The sequence below is a fragment of the Gossypium raimondii genome, chromosome 4 (assembly GCF_025698545.1).
Source record: "Gossypium raimondii isolate GPD5lz chromosome 4, ASM2569854v1, whole genome shotgun sequence".
Lineage (NCBI taxonomy): Eukaryota > Viridiplantae > Streptophyta > Magnoliopsida > Malvales > Malvaceae > Gossypium > Gossypium raimondii.
Window position 1 is genome coordinate 42,563,510 of NC_068568.1, and position 18,754 is coordinate 42,582,263.

Genomic DNA, 18,754 nt, shown 5'->3' on the forward strand with positions numbered 1-18,754 from the left:
GATAATGTTTTCAAATTTTAACCTTCAAGTTTTAACATTGATCAAGTCCAAACATAGTTGGAACTTGATTGCAGTCACAACCTTAGTCATTATAATAGTAGGATTCTCAGTGGTTGGAATTTTCTGGATCTTTACTCCACCTTCTTCTAGAATCTCTCGTACAAAATGATAATGAACATCAATGTGCTTTGTCCTTACATGATAAACTTGATTGTTTGCTAATAGAATAGCACTATGACTATTGCAATGTACTTTGACATATTTTTGCTTAATTTCGAGTTCACCAAGCAACCCTTGAAGCTAAATTGCCTCTTTTACTCTTTGATTACCATATACTCTACTTCTATAGTAGATAAAACAACTGTTGATTGTAAAGTAGACTTCCAACTAACTGGTGCCTTTGCAAGAGTAAACACATAACCAGTAGTTGGTCGTTGTTTCCCCAGATCACCAACATAGTCTGAATCACAATATCCAACTACACATTGATTATCTTTTATAACCCGAAAGAGCAAACTATTATAGTGTCAACTCATGTTACTTTCCTTGAAGAAAGTTACATGAATGAATTCAAACCTCAGAGTAAATAGGTACTCAAGGAGCTTTCCGAAAATATAAAAAACCTTACGGAAACGATTCAAGAACCAACTTCTAATAGTAGACCTGCAAACGATCAATAGCATTGGGTCTCTCATAGGCCTGAGTTCTTCCAATCTGGTGGAAGTGTTTTTAACACTGAGTTTGCCAAACAAGAAGTTGATAACCTACTCACATATGATGAAGCGATGCTGAGTACTGATTCCAAGCTCTAGGAAATAACAATGAAAGCTGAGATGGACTTTATGTATTTCAACTCAGTATGAGAACTTGCAGACTTGCCAGAAGGGATAAAACCTATAGGATGTAAGTGGATCTACAAAAGGAAAAGAAATGCAAATGGAAAAGTGGAAACTTATAAGGCTAGGCTTGTAGAAAAAGGTTATACTTAGAAAGAATGTATTGATTACGAAGAAAACTTTTTTTCGGTTGCCATGCTCAAGTCATTCCATATATTACTATCCATTTTGATGGCTCTCGATTATGAGATATGACAAATGAATGTCAAGACAGCATTTTTGAACGACTATATTAAAAAGAGCATCTACATGATGCAACCCATCAAATATATAACTAAATGAAACAAGTATAAAGTTTGTAAACTGCTTAGATCCATTTATGGACTTAAGCAAGCATCCCGTTCATAAAATCAAAGATTTGATCAAACAATTAAGACTTTTGGATTTAAGAAAAACATAGATGAACTTGGTGTTTACAAATGTTTAGGGGATGAAAATGTGGTCATTCTCGTTCTATATGTTGATGACATTCTACTCATTAGAAATGATGTACGAACATTGTCATAGGTTAAACTGTGTTAACCTAATAGTTTAGCGTGAAAGACTTGAGATAAGCTAATTTTGTTCTAGGTATTCGAATCCTAAGAGATTGAAAGAATAAAGTGATAACATTATCTCAAGCTTCATACATAGACAAGATATTGGAGCATTATGTAATGACTGATTTGAAAAAGGAAAATCAACCCTCTGCATTGAGATTTCATCTCTCTTTAGAGAACTGTCCTAAGACAGCAGAAGAAAGAGAGAACATGAGAAAGGTTCCTCATGCCTTGGTAATAGGTAGTCTCATGTATACTATGTTATGCACACGCCCAAATATCTGTTTTGCAGTGGGGTTGGTTAGTCTATATCAGGCGAATCTAGGACTAAGGCACTGACAAGTAGTTAAGCATATACTTAAGTATTTACGGAGAACGAGGGATTATATGCTTTTGTACTTTGGAGGAGGTCTTACTCTTATCGGATATATTGATTTTGACATTTAAATTTGTCGAGATTTGAGGAAATCAATATTAGACTGTGTTTTTATCCTAAACGGCAGGTCCATAGTGTGAATAAGTGTTAAGCAGGGTTACACTGCTAACTTCACTATAGATGGTCGAATATGAGGTACGAAAAAGCTATGACACTATAATAGTGTGGATATAACTAAACCTAAACGAAACCACATAAGGCATAACACATTAAGGGAGACAGTAGTGTTTGATAGAATAGTGGATGTAGTCAAAGAACGTATCTGATGACATACCTTGGGATTTGTTTTACCAAGACTCCACTAGCTAGAGAGTTTTCTGGGAAACATGTGGAAGAGGTATAATAATGCGAAATATGACTCATCTACTTCACTAGGGTGAGTGGGAAACTGTTGGATCTAGTGCCTTGAGTGTAGTATTTTCATCCAAGTACACTTGTAATTTTTTCGAATAGAATGGTTAATAAAATTATTCATGGATTACATTAATACTTTGTATATTCTCCTCACATGGTTTTTGCATGAAAAGTAAAATGGAAGAAAATGTTGCTCATTGGTTATCTAATGGTTAACTAATACTAAGCGGTATTACGTGGTCAGATCGTAGTACAAAAAGACAACTTGTATTAGTAGACAAACCTAAACATGTCATTATTCTAATAAAAAAAATGAGTAGATCAATTGAAAGACTAATATGTTGTCTATCAAGTCCAATTGGAGATATGCCTTTTCTTAGGTATCGGAGTGGATGACTCCTAAAAGATAAAGACATAGATGTAACTGACTAGACTTACATTACATTGGACATGACCCAAGTAGAATATGTTTTAAATTTGTTTGTGGATTTATTCACTTGTGATGTTCATAGTGTGACATATCTAAATCCTGAGCGGATGATATACTATGTATGCGTGACTCGTACACTTTGATGTAAGTAAAAGCCTGAGTTCAAATAGATAAAGAACTAAAAGCTGGTGTGTTGGGTGTATGACTTCTGTAGTATATAGTGCCATTCACTACAATAGAATTCATAGCCCAACACATGGGTAAATGATATCCTCTCGTTGGCATTACATGGTTGATGAAAAGTAAACGTGGTCATGGGTCGTCTGTCTTTATGATGGATGACTTGATCACTATTTGATAGTAATTAACTTTTCATGAAATAAGATGTAATGATCACTATGAGATAAAATAAGATCACATTGAGAGAATGAATATTATTCTAAAGAGATCAAATATATCCTATGAGGGTAATACACTTATGACTAAGTCATTGGACGAGCACTGAGTAGTTGCTTTCGTAATGGTATGTCGTTGAGGAGAGCTTAGTCACGATACTATAGTGGAATGGCTATTAAAAGGTTATCTCAAGAAATTTTTGAAAGATTCTAGCACAATTGAAACATAAGAGGACCATTACACTATTGAAGACTTTCTTTTTTATCTTTCCATAAAGGAAACAAAATCACGATAAATAAGACTTGTTGCAATGTCCTTAGATCTAGAGTTTATGATATAATAAAGGACCATATTATTAGATATGACCCATGCACAAAGAATGTAATACCCCATACCTAGCCTAGATATTAAGACCAAATCTGGAAAGCTACATTACATTATTTCAAAAAAACCTACTTTTTAACTATTTAAAGTTTGACAACCGTGATCATATATAATTAAGTCAATATGGAGTCCAATTCATAATCTAAAATCCAAAACAGATATAATAGTATAAATCTAGATAAAACATTAAATAAGAAGTAAAAAGATGACCGAACTCCCGCCATGCCGACCTGCCAAAGTTTGTGAGTTACCTGAAATCTATACAACACTATGTGAGTTTGCAACCCAGTATGTGTAACTTACATTTAATAATGATTAGTAAATTACAATTATAATTTTAGTTCCTGTAAATCATCCGGTACATAGATTATATGTCAGATATAGATGCATGACATATCAGATACAAATACAGAATAAATCAGATTCAGATACAGATTCTTAACCCCGTCTGTTACACACCATCTCCACTCATCCCAACACATGATATAGGGTATTAAGTACCCATCCATCCCTACACACTTCGTAGTGACTGTATGTCACGTTTCAGAATACTTGCAACATAGCTGCCAGATCAGAATGCGATCAATCGCTACTAGATTCAACATATAATTAATCTGTCACACTTTCTTCTTTATAAAGTCCCAAACCCGATGCTGATGCAATCTAACAGATGCAGATATAATTATGTGAGGTAACAAATTTAGATTATACCCAATTAAAACAACATACATTTACTAATTTGTCTACAATATCATCGTTAGGTACATAGTAATAGTTTATACAAAAATAAATTATCAGCTAGTGGATTTATAACCCAAATCAGACCATACAGGCCCTACGATAGCCTACATTCATCAAAACCGACATTTACGACCCTAACAAAAAATTCAGAATATTGGTTTGTACGTCTGTGTGGTTTCACACGACCTGAATAACTAGACTATGTGGTTTCACATGGCCTAGTACACGACCGTCTGATTGGCTGTGTACCTCACACGGCCTGACAAACGCACATGTCACTTGCTCATGTGGTTTTAATGTACAAACAGTGTGTCACATGGCTTGGATACATGTCTATGTTTTTGGCCCATGTGGTCTATAGGGGCAAACAGTGAGTCACACGGCCTGGACACACGCTTGTATCCTTGGCTTGTGTGGTCTATAGGGGAAAATAGTAAGTCACATAGCCTGAACACATGCCCGTTTAACACACACGACATACCACATGACTTGGCACACGACCATGCAACGTAAATAGCCATGTTTTTCGACATAAAGTTTGCAGAAAATCGAGTTTTCGATACGCACCTAAAGTTATTTTGATGTAGAAACAACACACTAGAATCCCAAAGCCTAATTTAACCAACTGAGAACCAATTAAACGACTACCACAACGTAATTTGCACAATTTAACTTTTACTGAACTATGTTGAAAACCTTAACATAAACTTCGAATGAAACTAACGCTTATTAGCAAATCAACGACGACCACTTAAATAACCTATCAGGAAACGTTGCCTTTGACGTCTACACCTAAAATAAAGAAGCCAGAAGACGTTTAGTCACAATAATCTAACTCAACAAAAACGAACTTATATCGATAGAACAACCTAGCACTTTTAAGAAATTCACAATGAGATTTACACAATTAACTTTCAATCAACAATACGACGAACGTACTTACTTGAATATACTGTAAATGATTTAACGACAACCAACAAGAAGGAACGAACCAAGAAAATTTTAAGAGCAGGAAAAGAGGAATGGAAATCAGAACAAAAAAAGAAGAAAGAACGAAAGAAAAAAGACAAGAAAAGAAGAGAAAAGAAAAGGAAAGAACGTTAAATTTTTAATGGTTAAAACCACAAATAAAAAATCTGACAGCAAGAAAAAATATTTCCTAAAGCACACGCTGAGATTCGAACATAAAACCAGAGAGAATACAGAAGCTTAACCAACAGGCTCATTCTTGTCATGGTTTTGCATATAATTAAACTTAAATTAACTATTCAGGGGAAAAGGTTATGCTAAAATAAATAGCAAAAATTTCTATAAGTATGACTTGAACTCCTGAACTCAAACACATCCGCATATACAAAGACTTAATTATGCTAATATTTCTTAGTCAAGCATTCAAATTTTGGGGCATTACCTAGAATATCAACAAATGGGCGAGGCAGAGGTCCATCAATGGATCTATTTTTATTCTTGGTAGAGAGAGATATCAACATTGTTTTCAGATATTGTAATTATCCTATAAAGGGTTGAGCTATTGGACTGACGAAGATATATAGAATACTACCATGAGCTAATATATCAAAGAGATTGGCATTATTATGTGAGGGGTTTGTCATGATGATCGATCAAGAGAAGAAGGGAAAAAAAGAAAAAACTATTAGGATGATGAGAAAATTACAAGAAAGGAGAATAGAAAAAATGTTAAAGCTCATTTACCATATTAGATATTAAGATTGGGAATATTTTTGATGATTATTTTATGGGTACATTACACCAACAATCACTCAACTTTGATGCAGCTGACAAAACAGTCACTCTGGTTTCAATTCAATCACTTAACTTTTGAAAAATAACAAAACAATACTTTTAATCACTTTTCATTACAGACGTAACGAAAAAGTGACATGACATTTAACGAATCTCTTGTTATCATTAATTGGCCAGCTAGACGATTAACACCAATTTAAATAGCCTATTTTAGCATTAGTTTTAAGTTTAGGTAGTAGAAGAAGAATAAGAGAAAAAAGAAGAATAAGATGATGAGAAGAAATGGATATGTTGACCTCGTGACCCGATTCAAATCCTTTTCCAAGGACTGGACTTACCTTACCTTGACCTCAGCTTTCGTCGTCAACCATCTCCGCCGCTCTTCTTCTAATCTATCTCTCATCCTTTTTTGCTACAATACCTAGTCCGATTTCAACTTTGGGATCTTGCTAACCACTGACCCGACCCAGAATTTCACTTGTCGGTATTTAGCTGCCCCTTTGGAGGAACCATTTCCTTTGTTCTTGAAAATCGCGGGTTCAATCGATTATTTGTTTGTCTAGATGTTCCCCTTGTTTTGCTTCTAATTTTGTTTTATGCAACTTGATAATGTTGGCAATGGAGTTTCTCCTATTTTGTTTTTCTTCTTTTGATTTTGTTTTGCTTTTGATTTTGTTTGGATGTTCCCTTTTTATTTATATCATATCCTAGATATGGTAATGTTGCTTTGGAAGATTTTCCCTTCACTAGTTTGGTTATGGGTACTGATAGTTTGACCCCAAATTGTCTCCAATCCCATTTCGATATGGTTTTTAAAGAGTTAATGAATTTGGGAAGTAGAAAAAGACAGTCGAATCCCAACTGTGGTGGCTCTTCTATTGGGGGTTGAAAAAGGAAAAAAAAGATAGGATGGTGGTGGTTTGGAGGTCAATGATGATGACGGCAAAGATGGTTGTGGCAGAGGCATCGACGAGAAGATTCTTGGGATGGAGAAGAAGAAGCATAAACATATTGGGCCATTTAGCAAAAAGGAAAAAATATTGGGCCATTTATTAAGAATGGAAAAGGAAGGACGAAAAAATGTCACGCAACTTTGCCTTGTCCAACGTGGCAAGTTAACTGGCCACGTCACTTGCTCCGTTAGGTTTGTAACGAAAAATATTAATGGGTGATTGATTTGTCACTTTTCGATAACGTTAGTGACCGTTTTGTTATTTTTTGAAAGTTGAGTGACTGAATTGAAACCAGAGTGATATTTTGTTAGCTGCATCAAGTTGAGTGATTGTTGGAGTAATTTACCCTTCTTTTATTTCATATAATATGCTAGATATAGAAAGTTAATATATATAGTCTTAGGATTTGTTATGCTAACAATGTTTTTTTTTCTTCTACAAGCAACTTTAAAAAATTACATTGTGTCTATTTTTTTAAAGTATTTATTTTTTTAATATTTTACTATACTTCTATAAGACACTTGTCAATAATTCAACCGGAGTCTTAAAACCCTACTAACGATTGTACCAAATATTTTTCCATGAACAGTAATAAATTAATTTATAGGTGGAACAAACTTACCGATTTAAGTTAATTAACTAAACTAACCAATTGCATTTTTATTATATATCTACAATTAAAATGCTATTATTGTATAAAATAATTTCTTAAACTTAAATTATTAAAATGTTATCATTTGGTCGGACATAAATTATCATTTCATTATAAAAATATAACTATTAAATAAAATTTATATTTTATTATTTATAAAATATATAAATAACTTGTTATTTTCATAAATAGAAGGGTAGTTATAAAATATCTGACATGGTATGCCAATGATGTTAATCGAAGAATTATTGAAAACAATGACAGCTGCTAGAAGCCATGATATGATATTTATTTTTAAAATATTGATTGTTTTTGAAGCTTATAAGCAAATAATGTGACTATGCAGACTAATTAATAAATAATAATTTATTAATCTAATTATATATTTTTGTTGCAACTCATCAATCTAATTGTTTTTACACTTTATTAATCAAGTGGCAACTCATAAGATTCAATATCTTTGATGAAAGATGTGCACACTTTTATTGACTAAATGAGCATTTCAGTGCAGCTTGAGGGCTACTAAAAGTGGAAAGAGAGTGGGGTTTTTCAAGCCTTTTATCGATTTGTTTTGGGTAAAGTTGAAACAATCAATCAACTCTTCAATATACTAAAAATCTTGATCAGTAAACTTAGATAATTATTAGCTCAACTTTTATGCCACTTTGGAGATCAATAAGGACATGTGTCCCAACTACTAATGAAAAGAAATAAAAAATCATTAAGACTGATTAAATCTATTTAAAAGTTGAGTTATTTGTTTGAAATGATAATTGAACAAGTATTTTTTGTGATTTGAGATAGTCCGGCGGAAATTATCCCGACCCATGATAAATCTATGCAAGATCAGCTTCTACCACGGTGCTACAGATCCTCAGTTTTGTGAAATTAATGAAGCTTGTTGCTTTTATGACACAATCAGCACTTAAAAAAGAAAAGGGAATGCTTGAGGTCTTTGCATTGATGATAAGCAATGTAGATATTATATTATATTATATTATAGTCATGTAATTTTGTAGAAATCCCAATGACATTTTTGAAAAGTTTCAATCAAATATATTTCAGATCCTTATGGAATATAGTTGTTTTCATGTTATATTTGTCTAAGCTCAACTAGTTGAAATGGGATTTTCTACTCCTTTTATCTAGATAAGTATTTTGTAAACAATAGGGTTATTTGTTTAACTTGAAAGGTTTCTTTTTCATGATATTTTGGAAGATTCATATAATAATATTAGACTAAAAAATAAGTTTCAACCAAAAATAACCCACAGTTAAAAATGGGTTTGGCCTTTCAGTTACATGCATCGAAACAAAATTATATAACAAATATATTTATAAAATATTGATATAAAAATAAGGAATAATATTTGGCACATTGCTTATGGAGTTTTAACATATTTCTTAAAACTCCACAAGTAGAGTTAGAGGTTAACAAGTGTCCTATTGGGGTATAATAAAATGGACATGCCAATTTTTTAAGGCTATTTATGGAATTAAAAAAAAAATACATCGTTAGTATACCAAATACTCATCCTAAAAGATAGATGTGTCCAAACTTAATGCCTTGTTTGGTTATCTAACCTAAAACACAAGGAAAAACTTAATTATTACATAAGTATTAAAAAGTTTGTCATAACATAAAGAATAATTAGTATAAATCTAAACTTGAAATTAGAAGGTAGAGTAGAACTCTAGTAAAGAAAAGACCTCTTCAAAATAAGTAAAAAAAATCCTTCTAAAAGTAAGTCATGTGAGTAGCTAAAAATACCAAATTAAGCTAGTTTATTATTAACTCGTATACTTAAACATGTTGTAAAATAATACTCATACTAAATGTAACAGTAGTGTCTAAAATGGAACTCTATTATGAGTGTATTTTTCTATTTTTTTATATAAAACATACAAAGAGACAAAATGCCCTCAAAATAACATAATTTACTTTGTAAATCAATGATATTTTAGTCATTACCTAACCGAATTGGTGCTCAATCGATTTGTGACACTAATTCAATAAAGGGCCTAATATATAATGTAGATATTATGTTATATTTAATTTATATAATATATATAATATTACAATATAACCATTAAAAAGCATTTAAGTTATTCATGTTTAAAATTTTAATAAAAAGTAAAAAAATTATCATAAAAATGAATGATTGTCCAAGTACATCTTTAGACAACCATTTATCTAGATTCATTCTAGATATGTTTTTTAATAATTTTATATATTTTATAAAATATCAGGTTAGTTATATTTTTGTTGTTGCTATTTTGAAATTAAAATTATATATAATTTAAAAAATTAAAATATATAAAGTAAGAAAAGAGTATATAAAATTACATCAAGAATGAACCTAGGCATATGGTTGTCAAGATTTACTCTAGATGTGCTTTCTAGTTCTTTTATATATTTTTATAAATTTATAAATTTATAAATTTATAAATTTATAAATCTATAAATTTTATTTATTTTATTTATTATATATATATATTTATATATTTATAAATTTTCAATTTTTTGTAAATGTATATATATTTTATATTTTATAATTTTTTCAAAACATTATAGCCTTTTATATATTTTTATTGTATATATATTTTCAAAAAAAAAGTTTTAATTTATGTTTGACACGTGACATGCTAAAAACTTGGCACGTGGCACCATTAACTTGGCTACTACTGTCATATCAACACAAACTAATAGTGTTAGTACAGAGGTACCAACCTAATTGATGAAATATAAATTCAAGTATCAACTAGGTATAAATGAACAAATTCATGAGAAAAAATAAATATTAACCCCATAATATTATAATCTCTACTAAGTTTAAATCCAAACCCAAGAAATTTCCAATTTATTTTATGTACAAGAATTTACATAAAATAAATTTATCTAAATTTCGACAAAGTTTTTCTAAGTTGAAAAGTATATTAAAGAGTGAGGATATCCTTTATATTATAGGGGAGCATATAAAAGAGTTTAGACTGAGTTCAAAGTCTCAAAACAATAAAAAATACGAGAGTCTCATGCACTTGGGACTCTAGCCAATAGCTTGAGAGCAAGTAACTCCCCTGGCTAGCAGCCCATGGCCAAATTGCCTTCATATGGCAACAACGTTGGGATTTAATGCCTTAGGCTATCCTCTCTTGAATTGGATAAAAACAAAAAAAATTGAAGCACTAATTAGAAACCCAAATTAAATTAGTAATTAAATTAAACTTATATCCATAATTAAATATATTATCAATCTTTTTAATTTTGTTAAATCAAAACAACTTTATCATATTAGATGATGTGTAAATTTTTTTTATTTATAAATTGTTTTTAGTAAAAAAATTAAAATATTGGATTTTAATTTAATTATTTATTTTAGATTTACTTATTTAATTTATTCATTCAATTAAATAATAATCTACTACGTTAATTAAATTAATCCTTAGATCATCTTTTTCAAAATTAAGAAAATGCAATTACTTCTATAAATAAATTTCACAATTTATTTCTTATATCCATTTGTTCATAGTTTAACATGCATATTATTTAGAGTTATAATGAGTTAGTGAAGATACCACTTGCACATATATAATATGGGCTAAATTTGAATGTAAGTAAATTTTGACTTTTCGTCTATTAGTTACATAGTTCTTAATTCATGGAGTGAAATCTTAAAGTACCATTATCGAACTCCAAATTATATATAATTACGAAAGTTATATCAATGATCCCTTAAAGTTATATATGTTCAAAAATTTTACAAATTTTTGAAATTGATAAAACCCAAACTTTTTTATTAATTCTCTTTGTGAAAACGCTGTCTCTGGTGACTATTCTGCGGAAGGCTTAATCCCTAAGAAAGTACATTTTAGGGATAAAGATGAGAGCGTGAATATGGATCTATTGGCAGATCATGTTGGGCAACCAACAGCTTCATGGAAAGAAAATTTAGTAGGTTCTTCTTCTAACATTGGTGGGGAAGATCTAAAGGTGAAGGAGGATTTTGAGGTGTTGGAAGGGGACATTCAAAAATCCATTATTAATGGTATTCAATGTACTATTATACAGGATATGAAAAAAACTGTGATTTTGAAGCTCCTGGGGTGTAATATTGGTTTCTCGATTCTACAAAATAGAATCTACAGCTTATGGAAGCCATCGTTGACAGTCCATCTGATGGATATCGAGAATGGTTTCTTTTTGGCCAAATTTGTGAACAAAATTGACTACGAAAAGGTCCTCTTAGAAGGTCCTTGGATTATTTTTGGTCAATATCTGACAGTGCAACCTTAGACGGTGTCCTTTGATCGAACACAAACGTTTTTGAGCATGGTGATGTCGTGGATTAGATTTTCGGGGTTTCCAGGTTACATGTACAAGTGCAAGATATTAGTGGAAATAGGGGGATTGGTGGGCAAGGTCACAAAGTTAGATATGAATACGAATAACAAAGAGAGAGGTAGATTTGCACGTATGGATGTATATGTTACTTTGGACAGACCACTAGTGTCCCAAGTTTTAATCAATGGTAAAATACAGAGAGCCGAGTATGAATTTTTACTGAAGGTCTGTTTCCACTATGGAAGGTACAGCCACATGAAAAATGTTTGCCCTTTTACAATTTCTGAACCCAGAGTGGAAAAGAACCTGCCGTCTTCTGAAACGCTATAGGTAGTGGTGAGCATGATTGTTGAAGAAACGAGTGAGAATGGTGGATCTTATGGGCCTTGGATGCATGTTAAGGAGAGATCACAGTGAAAACTAAGGGATTCTTCATAGTCTGTCTCTAGAATCATTATAAAAAAACGAGAGTTATCGTTTTAGGGCCTTATCTGAAATGGAAAAAATCGTTGGAATGGACGCTAGAGATAAATATGAATATCCATATAATTGTAAGAATAAGGGGAGAGAAATTTTACCTGGAGTCATTCTAGGGATTGAAATTTTCCATTGTAATGTTAGCTGTTTGGATAATGGGACTCAAAGCTTGTTGGATAATAGGGCACAGAATAGAGGCCCTCTGAATGAATTAGGATTTAAGAATTTGGTAGGCCCTTCAAGGTTAATTTATAATGATAATAGGTGAGATGTTGGGCTCATTTGGTCCAAAAAATATGTTGATGGTTCAAGGGTACTGCATAATGGGCTTCTAAGGGCCTAGGGGAAAGCAGCTTAGCATTGGGCATTAAACTGGGTCAGCGGAACGGGTCACCTAATGGGTTAGTAGTAAGTACGGATCCACTCTTGCAAGATTGAGGTGTGGAGGAATTTGGCAAGAAAAGCTTGTTTGCAGCGATTACTAAAAATAGGAAAAATATTTGGGTCGTTGTTGGTGGCTCTTCAAATTCAGGCTCTGACCTTCTCAATGATGGAGTCGATATCAATTTGGAACCTTTCTCTCATCCAAGTCTTTTTTCGAAAGAACCCGTTGATGTTACAAAACCTGTTGAAACAGTTGACGACCTCAATCCTTACAGACACACATGAGTCACTTTTAAAAGAATCAAAGTCCCTTACACCAATAATTCTAGGGATGGGGGTTTCGTTTTGATTCCAGCTAGAGGGAAATCAAATATCTCGAGTAGCTTTTTGGTGGAGAAAGTTAGGTCTACATGCTTTCCAAAAAAACTAAATAAAACTTTACATGGAAAGGGAAGCAGATTTAAAGCAAACAGCTCGCCTAATGTTGTTTTGCATGATTCCATAGCCCGTTTGGCTGAGGCAATATCGTCATAGTTGTTTGAGGAGTTGGGCCCAGGTGATCCAGCTAAAGCCATTGGACTTAAGGCTTGAAATGTTTATCCTGGATAGTAAGATTTTTTTTTATTTTTATGGATTTTAATCTAACGATATTTTCTTGGAATTGTCAAGGTTGCGCTAGTAGTAAATTTCTTCATGTTTTCTGAGAGTATAATGTTGAGCATGGACCGGATATTGTGTGTCTGCTGGAACCTAGAGTAAGCTGTAAAAAAAACTAATTTGATTATTAACAAATTAGGCTTTAATTATTCTCACCGTGTTGAAGGTATAGGTTTTTAGGTGAAATATGGGTAGGTTGGAAAGAATTTGTCTGGATTAAAATTATTCATAATCACTCCCAGTTTACTTTCCTACGTGTTTTTGGCAGTGTTCCTTCTAAATCTATTTATATATTTTTTTGTTTATGGTAGTCCAGATAGGAGAAAGAGAGGGAAATATGGGATGAGTTGAAAGAAGCCTTACCTCAAGAACCCTTTGATGGGAGATTTTAATGCCATTCTCTCACTTGATGATAAAAAAAGTAATAGTGTTATAGGGACGAGATGTAATCATTTTGGAAATTTTGTTGATTATTATAATTTGTAAGATTTGGGGTACATTGGACCATCCTTTACTTGGCAAAGAAGTAGCACATCTATGATGCTTGATCGGGCATTAGCTAATGATTCTTGGGTTTCTTTTTTTCCATATTGTCGTGTTTATCATCTCCTATGAGTTAAGTCTGACTACATGCCCATTCTTCTAAGAATGAAATCGGAAATAAGTTTGCCTAAACGAAGACCCTTTTGGTTTCTTGCGGAGTAGACGGAACACATTAAATTTTCTTCTTTGGTGAAAGATAAGTGAAATTTTTCAGGTAATATGATTGATTCTATTGCTGATTTTACCTCACATGTTAAGGATTGGAATAAGTCAGTTTACGAATTTATAGGAACTCAAAAAAGGCAACTTATAAGATTACTTTTAAGTATTCAAAAGGCGATAGAGCAATCGACATCTAATTGGCTAGTCAAACTTGAAATGGAGGTTCATGATAAATTGGAAATCTACTCACTCATGAGGAGCTTCTTTGGAGACAAAAGGCTAGGTGCGACTGACTCTAGTTAGGGGATCATAACACTAAATTTTTCCAATTATCGTACTATCCAAATACACAAGTTTAATCGTATCATGGCTTTGTGCATTGATAATGGGGAATGGTGTTCAAGCCAGAATATTCTTAAAGATAAGGCAATGAGTTTTTTTGAGAGGCTTTATGGAAAAATTCCTGATCCATCGAGAAGTCTCCCTTCCAATATTTTCTCATGTTTAAAGTCTCAAGACATTGTTTTTTGGAAAAGGCCATTTCGAATGAAGAGATCAAGAGGGCCTTATTTGACATGGATCCTTTAAAGGCTCCATGAAGTGATGGCTTTCATGTGCACTTCTTCTAGAGTCAGTGGGACATTGTTGGTAATGATATCTGTAAATGGGTCTAAGGTGTTTTTGTGAGTAGCAATATTGAACTGGATCTTAATAATACCCTATTAGTGCTTATTTCGAAGAAAAATAGTATTAAGGGTTTCAGTTAATTTCGACCAATTAGTCTCTTCTAGGTTTTATACAAATTGGTGATTAAAGTGATTGCTAACATATTTAAATTGGTGTTTTCTAATTTCATCTCATAGGAATAAGCTGGTTTCATTGTTGGTCGCAATATTTTTGATAATGTTATTATAGCACAAGAAGTCATTCATTCCATGCGTAGTTAGCGGAATAACAAAAAATGGATGGAGATCAAATTGGACTTGGAGAAGGCTTACGACAGAGTGAGTTGGGATTTCATTAGTGCTTTTATCAGGCTACTGAGATCCCTGAATTCCTCAGATCTATGATTATGGCGGCTATTACTTCTTCTTCTATGCAGATCCTCTAGAATGGAGTTGTCACTCAAAAATTTAAGCTAGTTGGAGCGACCAGGCAGGGGTGTCTACTATCGACCTTATCTTTTTGTTCTGTGTATGGAATGGTTAGGATCATTATTCGTGAGAAAATTGATACTGGTAAATGGTGCCCAATTCGTCTTTCAAAATTGGGTTCGGCTTTATCTTATATATTTTTTGCGGATGATCTGGTTATATTTTGCAAAGTAGAGTTGGGACAAGCTTTTCTCTTAAAGTGCATTCTGAAGCATTTTTGTGACTTCTTTAGGCATAAGATCAGTGCGCAGAAAAGTAATATGTTTTTTTCCAAAGGAGTTGAGGTTGACCTTAGAAATTAGATTAGTTAATTATTTGGTTTCCAAGAAGTTCAGAATCTTGGTATTTGCTTGGGACTACCCATTCTTCATGATTGAGTTACTAAGAGTACTCTGAATTTTGTTGTGGAAAAGGTGAGACATAAGTTGTAAAGTTGGAAAACTAGGAAGCTGTCCGTTACAGGAAGAGTCACTTTGGCTTAATCGGTTCTCTTGGCTGTCCCTAATTACTTCATGTAGTCCATGCTGATCTTGAAAGGTACCTGCATTAAGATCGAATGTATTGTAAGGTAGTTTATATGGGGTTGTTCTAGTGGTAATCTAAAACTTGCTTTGGTCGGGTGGTACTCTATATGTCAGCCAAGGTCTCGAGGTGGTTTTGGATTTCGACATCTTCATGACCAAAATAACTCGTTTCTAATAAAGGTTGAGTTTAATTTAGTCACCAAGGAGGATGCTTTATGGGTACAAGTCCTGCGAGCAAAATATGGATGCAAAAAATCAACTTCTAAAATTTATTGGTAGGAGGCAGTGCTTGCACTTATGGCGATCCCTAGCTAAGGTTTGGCCTCTTTTTTGCGAAAACTTAGCTTGGTCTATTGGTAATGGCACCAATATTAGATGTTAGAAATATTCTTGGATTCCTGGAGTAAGCCCTCTACTATCGTATGTTCCCGTTCATGTAAATTTAGACTTGGATTGTATCCTAAGAGACATGATAATGCCTGATGGTTCTTAAAATCTGGATTTATTTCGCATTTGGTTGCCCGAAGAGATGATCAAACATATTGTAAATATTCCTCCTCCATATCCTGCCTCCGGTTTGGATAAGGTGGTTTGGGCTTGTTCGAGTTCAGTATCATTTTTTGTTCGAAGTGCCTATTAGAGTCTAAAAGAGGAGTTTTGAACCCTAAAGAAGCCAGTTGGAAGGACATCTGGAAATACCAAGGACTCTAAAAAATCAAAATTTTCCTTTGGTTAGCTTCTAAACAGAGGCTTTTTACTAATTCAGAACATACTCGGAAGGGAATTAGACATGTCAGTTCTTGTCTTCTATGCATTCATGACATCGAGGATATTCTTTATGTGTTACAGGGTTGTCCGATAGCAAAAGAACTGTGGATGCTTGTGGTCCCATTTGAACAACAACACATTTTTTTAAAACTTTTTTCAGGTTTGGTTTTCTTCTAATCTTTGTTGCTGCATGAGATTGCGGGATAAGGGAGCTACGTGGTCATGTCAATTTGGTCTAATTGTTTGCCAAATTTAGAATAATATGAATTTATTCAGCTTTCAGAACGTCAATTGGCTAGCTTACGAACTTCTCAAAGTCTCTCTCAGTTGGGCAAGACAATATCAAATTACCCATGATGGTTACAAGATCAAATCATTTACTGCGGATGTTCAATCATACTCTAATGAAAAGTGGGTTCATTTAGTCTCTAATGGAGCAGTGGCTAGAAACTCTGAGAGTGCTTTGGCTAGCGGTGTGGTACATGATCTGGGCGGTAAATGAATATTGGGTTTTAATAGATATTTGGGAAGTTGTACACCTTTTGAGGCGGAACTTTGGGGTATTTTGGACGGGCTCCTTATTTTATTAAATAAGGGATACAAATGTGCCACAATTCAAACAAATAACCTAGAAGTAGTTAATGCATTGACTGTTAAGGGTTGGAAGATTTAGGAATTACCTTGCTCAGAAGGATTAAATGGATCATGAGTTTTGAAGGATAGTGGGTGATCAAATATATTCCCAGAGAGTGCAACTTGATTATGGATTGATTGGCAAAGCTCAGCTTAGCATGGAAATCAAATTTACAGATTATTGTTTTGCCTTCTAATGATATATCAGAGATTCTTCAACAAGAAAAAACGTGTGGATTTTTTTAGCGTCTAATTTGATGTAATTTCATTTTATTTGTTTTTTCACCAAAAAAATAGTTATATATGTTCTCTTACCATGATCACTTTTATCTCAATGTTCTATTTTATCTTCAATAATGAAAATCATCATCGCTTCTATAAGTAATGATTAACTTTTTAAGACAAATGACTCATGATCACATTCCATTTTCATAAACCGTACAATGTCATTAAGAAGATACCATTAACTCTTTACATGAATTATGGTTCCACTATCTATAATTGAAACTACATAATGTGTAAGTTACATACCTAATATACCAACCTTTTCTTACTATTTCGAGATGTATAGATTTTAATACATCAAAGTATGCAAGTCATACATATATAATCTTTCACTTACTTGAGATTAAGGAAATACACAATGAACGTCAAAAAAAAATATAAACATATTTATGATCAATTTATCTTGAGTCCATTCAATATATTGTTAATCCGCACAATTATATCTATGTCTCTATCTTGGGCGTCAACCTTACTTCGATACGCAACACAAATTGCTTTTTAATAAAATTTTAAATAACGTAATAGTCATACCATGAATCATTTTAAATTACCTAGTATCTTATTAAGTTATCTTTTCATTATAAAACAATCTCTGTGATGTTACATATAATTAGTTAAAACTTTTGGTAATTAATGAGTGGATATTTTCTTTAAAGAATTGTTTTTCATGAAAAAGCTAATGATGAGGTCATATACATTTAGAATCAAAGTTGGAACCAAAAACTGTGAACTAGTTGAACTGGTAAAAGTTGGTTAAACCATTTTTTATTTTATGTTTTTAGTCCAAATCAATGGCTGGAACTGAGAAAAAGCCTAATTCACCTAACCAACCCAAATACTTAAAATGATTAAAAATAAAAACTAACCTAAATTGGTGTGTATAATTTTATATATATGCCATTATTGTTACTTATTTGTATTTATAATTCTTTTCTTATTTTTTTTTATTTTCCTTACTTTCTCTTATTTTTAGATTTTTTATTTTATATTAATTAAACTGGCCAATTCAACCACCAATACAATTCTAATAATTCTAAAAATATTAGACACCAACTTGTGTTGGTTACATTTTCTTATCTATGTGGTGGTTGATTCGGGCTTCGTTTGGAAACGGCTATAGCGCGCAATTGGTGCAATTGCACTGGTGCTTTCTGTTTGGAGTTTCTTTCATTTTTAGCTTTTCTTCAATGGTTGTCTTTTTTTGCTTTCATTTTATTTTGGGTATATTATATAAATGGTCACCCAATTATGTTTGTGTTCCTGTTTTGATTATTCAATTT

The 18,754-nt window shown here is 32.6% G+C and overlaps 1 protein-coding gene across 1 annotated transcript; it reads left to right on the plus strand.

Annotated features, from left to right (window-relative positions):
- Positions 1 to 11,440: 11,440 nt before the first annotated feature.
- Positions 11,441 to 12,304, plus strand: LOC105778931 (uncharacterized). Its single transcript, XM_012602692.1, has 3 exons — positions 11,441 to 11,795; positions 11,913 to 12,112; positions 12,218 to 12,304. Exons 1-3 carry the CDS (start codon positions 11,441 to 11,443, stop codon positions 12,302 to 12,304), a joined length of 642 nt encoding a protein of 213 aa, XP_012458146.1.
- The last annotated feature ends 6,450 nt before the right edge of the window (positions 12,305 to 18,754 follow it).

Excerpts from the sequence above, each read along its gene's own strand:
- LOC105778931 (XM_012602692.1), top strand. The coding sequence starts at position 11,441 with ATGGATCTATTGGCAGATCATGTTGGGCAACCAACAGCTTCATGGAAA. Across the intron at positions 11,796-11,912 it reads CGAAAAGGTCCTCTTAGAAG|GTTACATGTACAAGTGCAAG; the intron begins GTCCTTGGATTA and ends CGGGGTTTCCAG. Across the intron at positions 12,113-12,217 it reads AGTATGAATTTTTACTGAAG|GTAGTGGTGAGCATGATTGT; the intron begins GTCTGTTTCCAC and ends GAAACGCTATAG.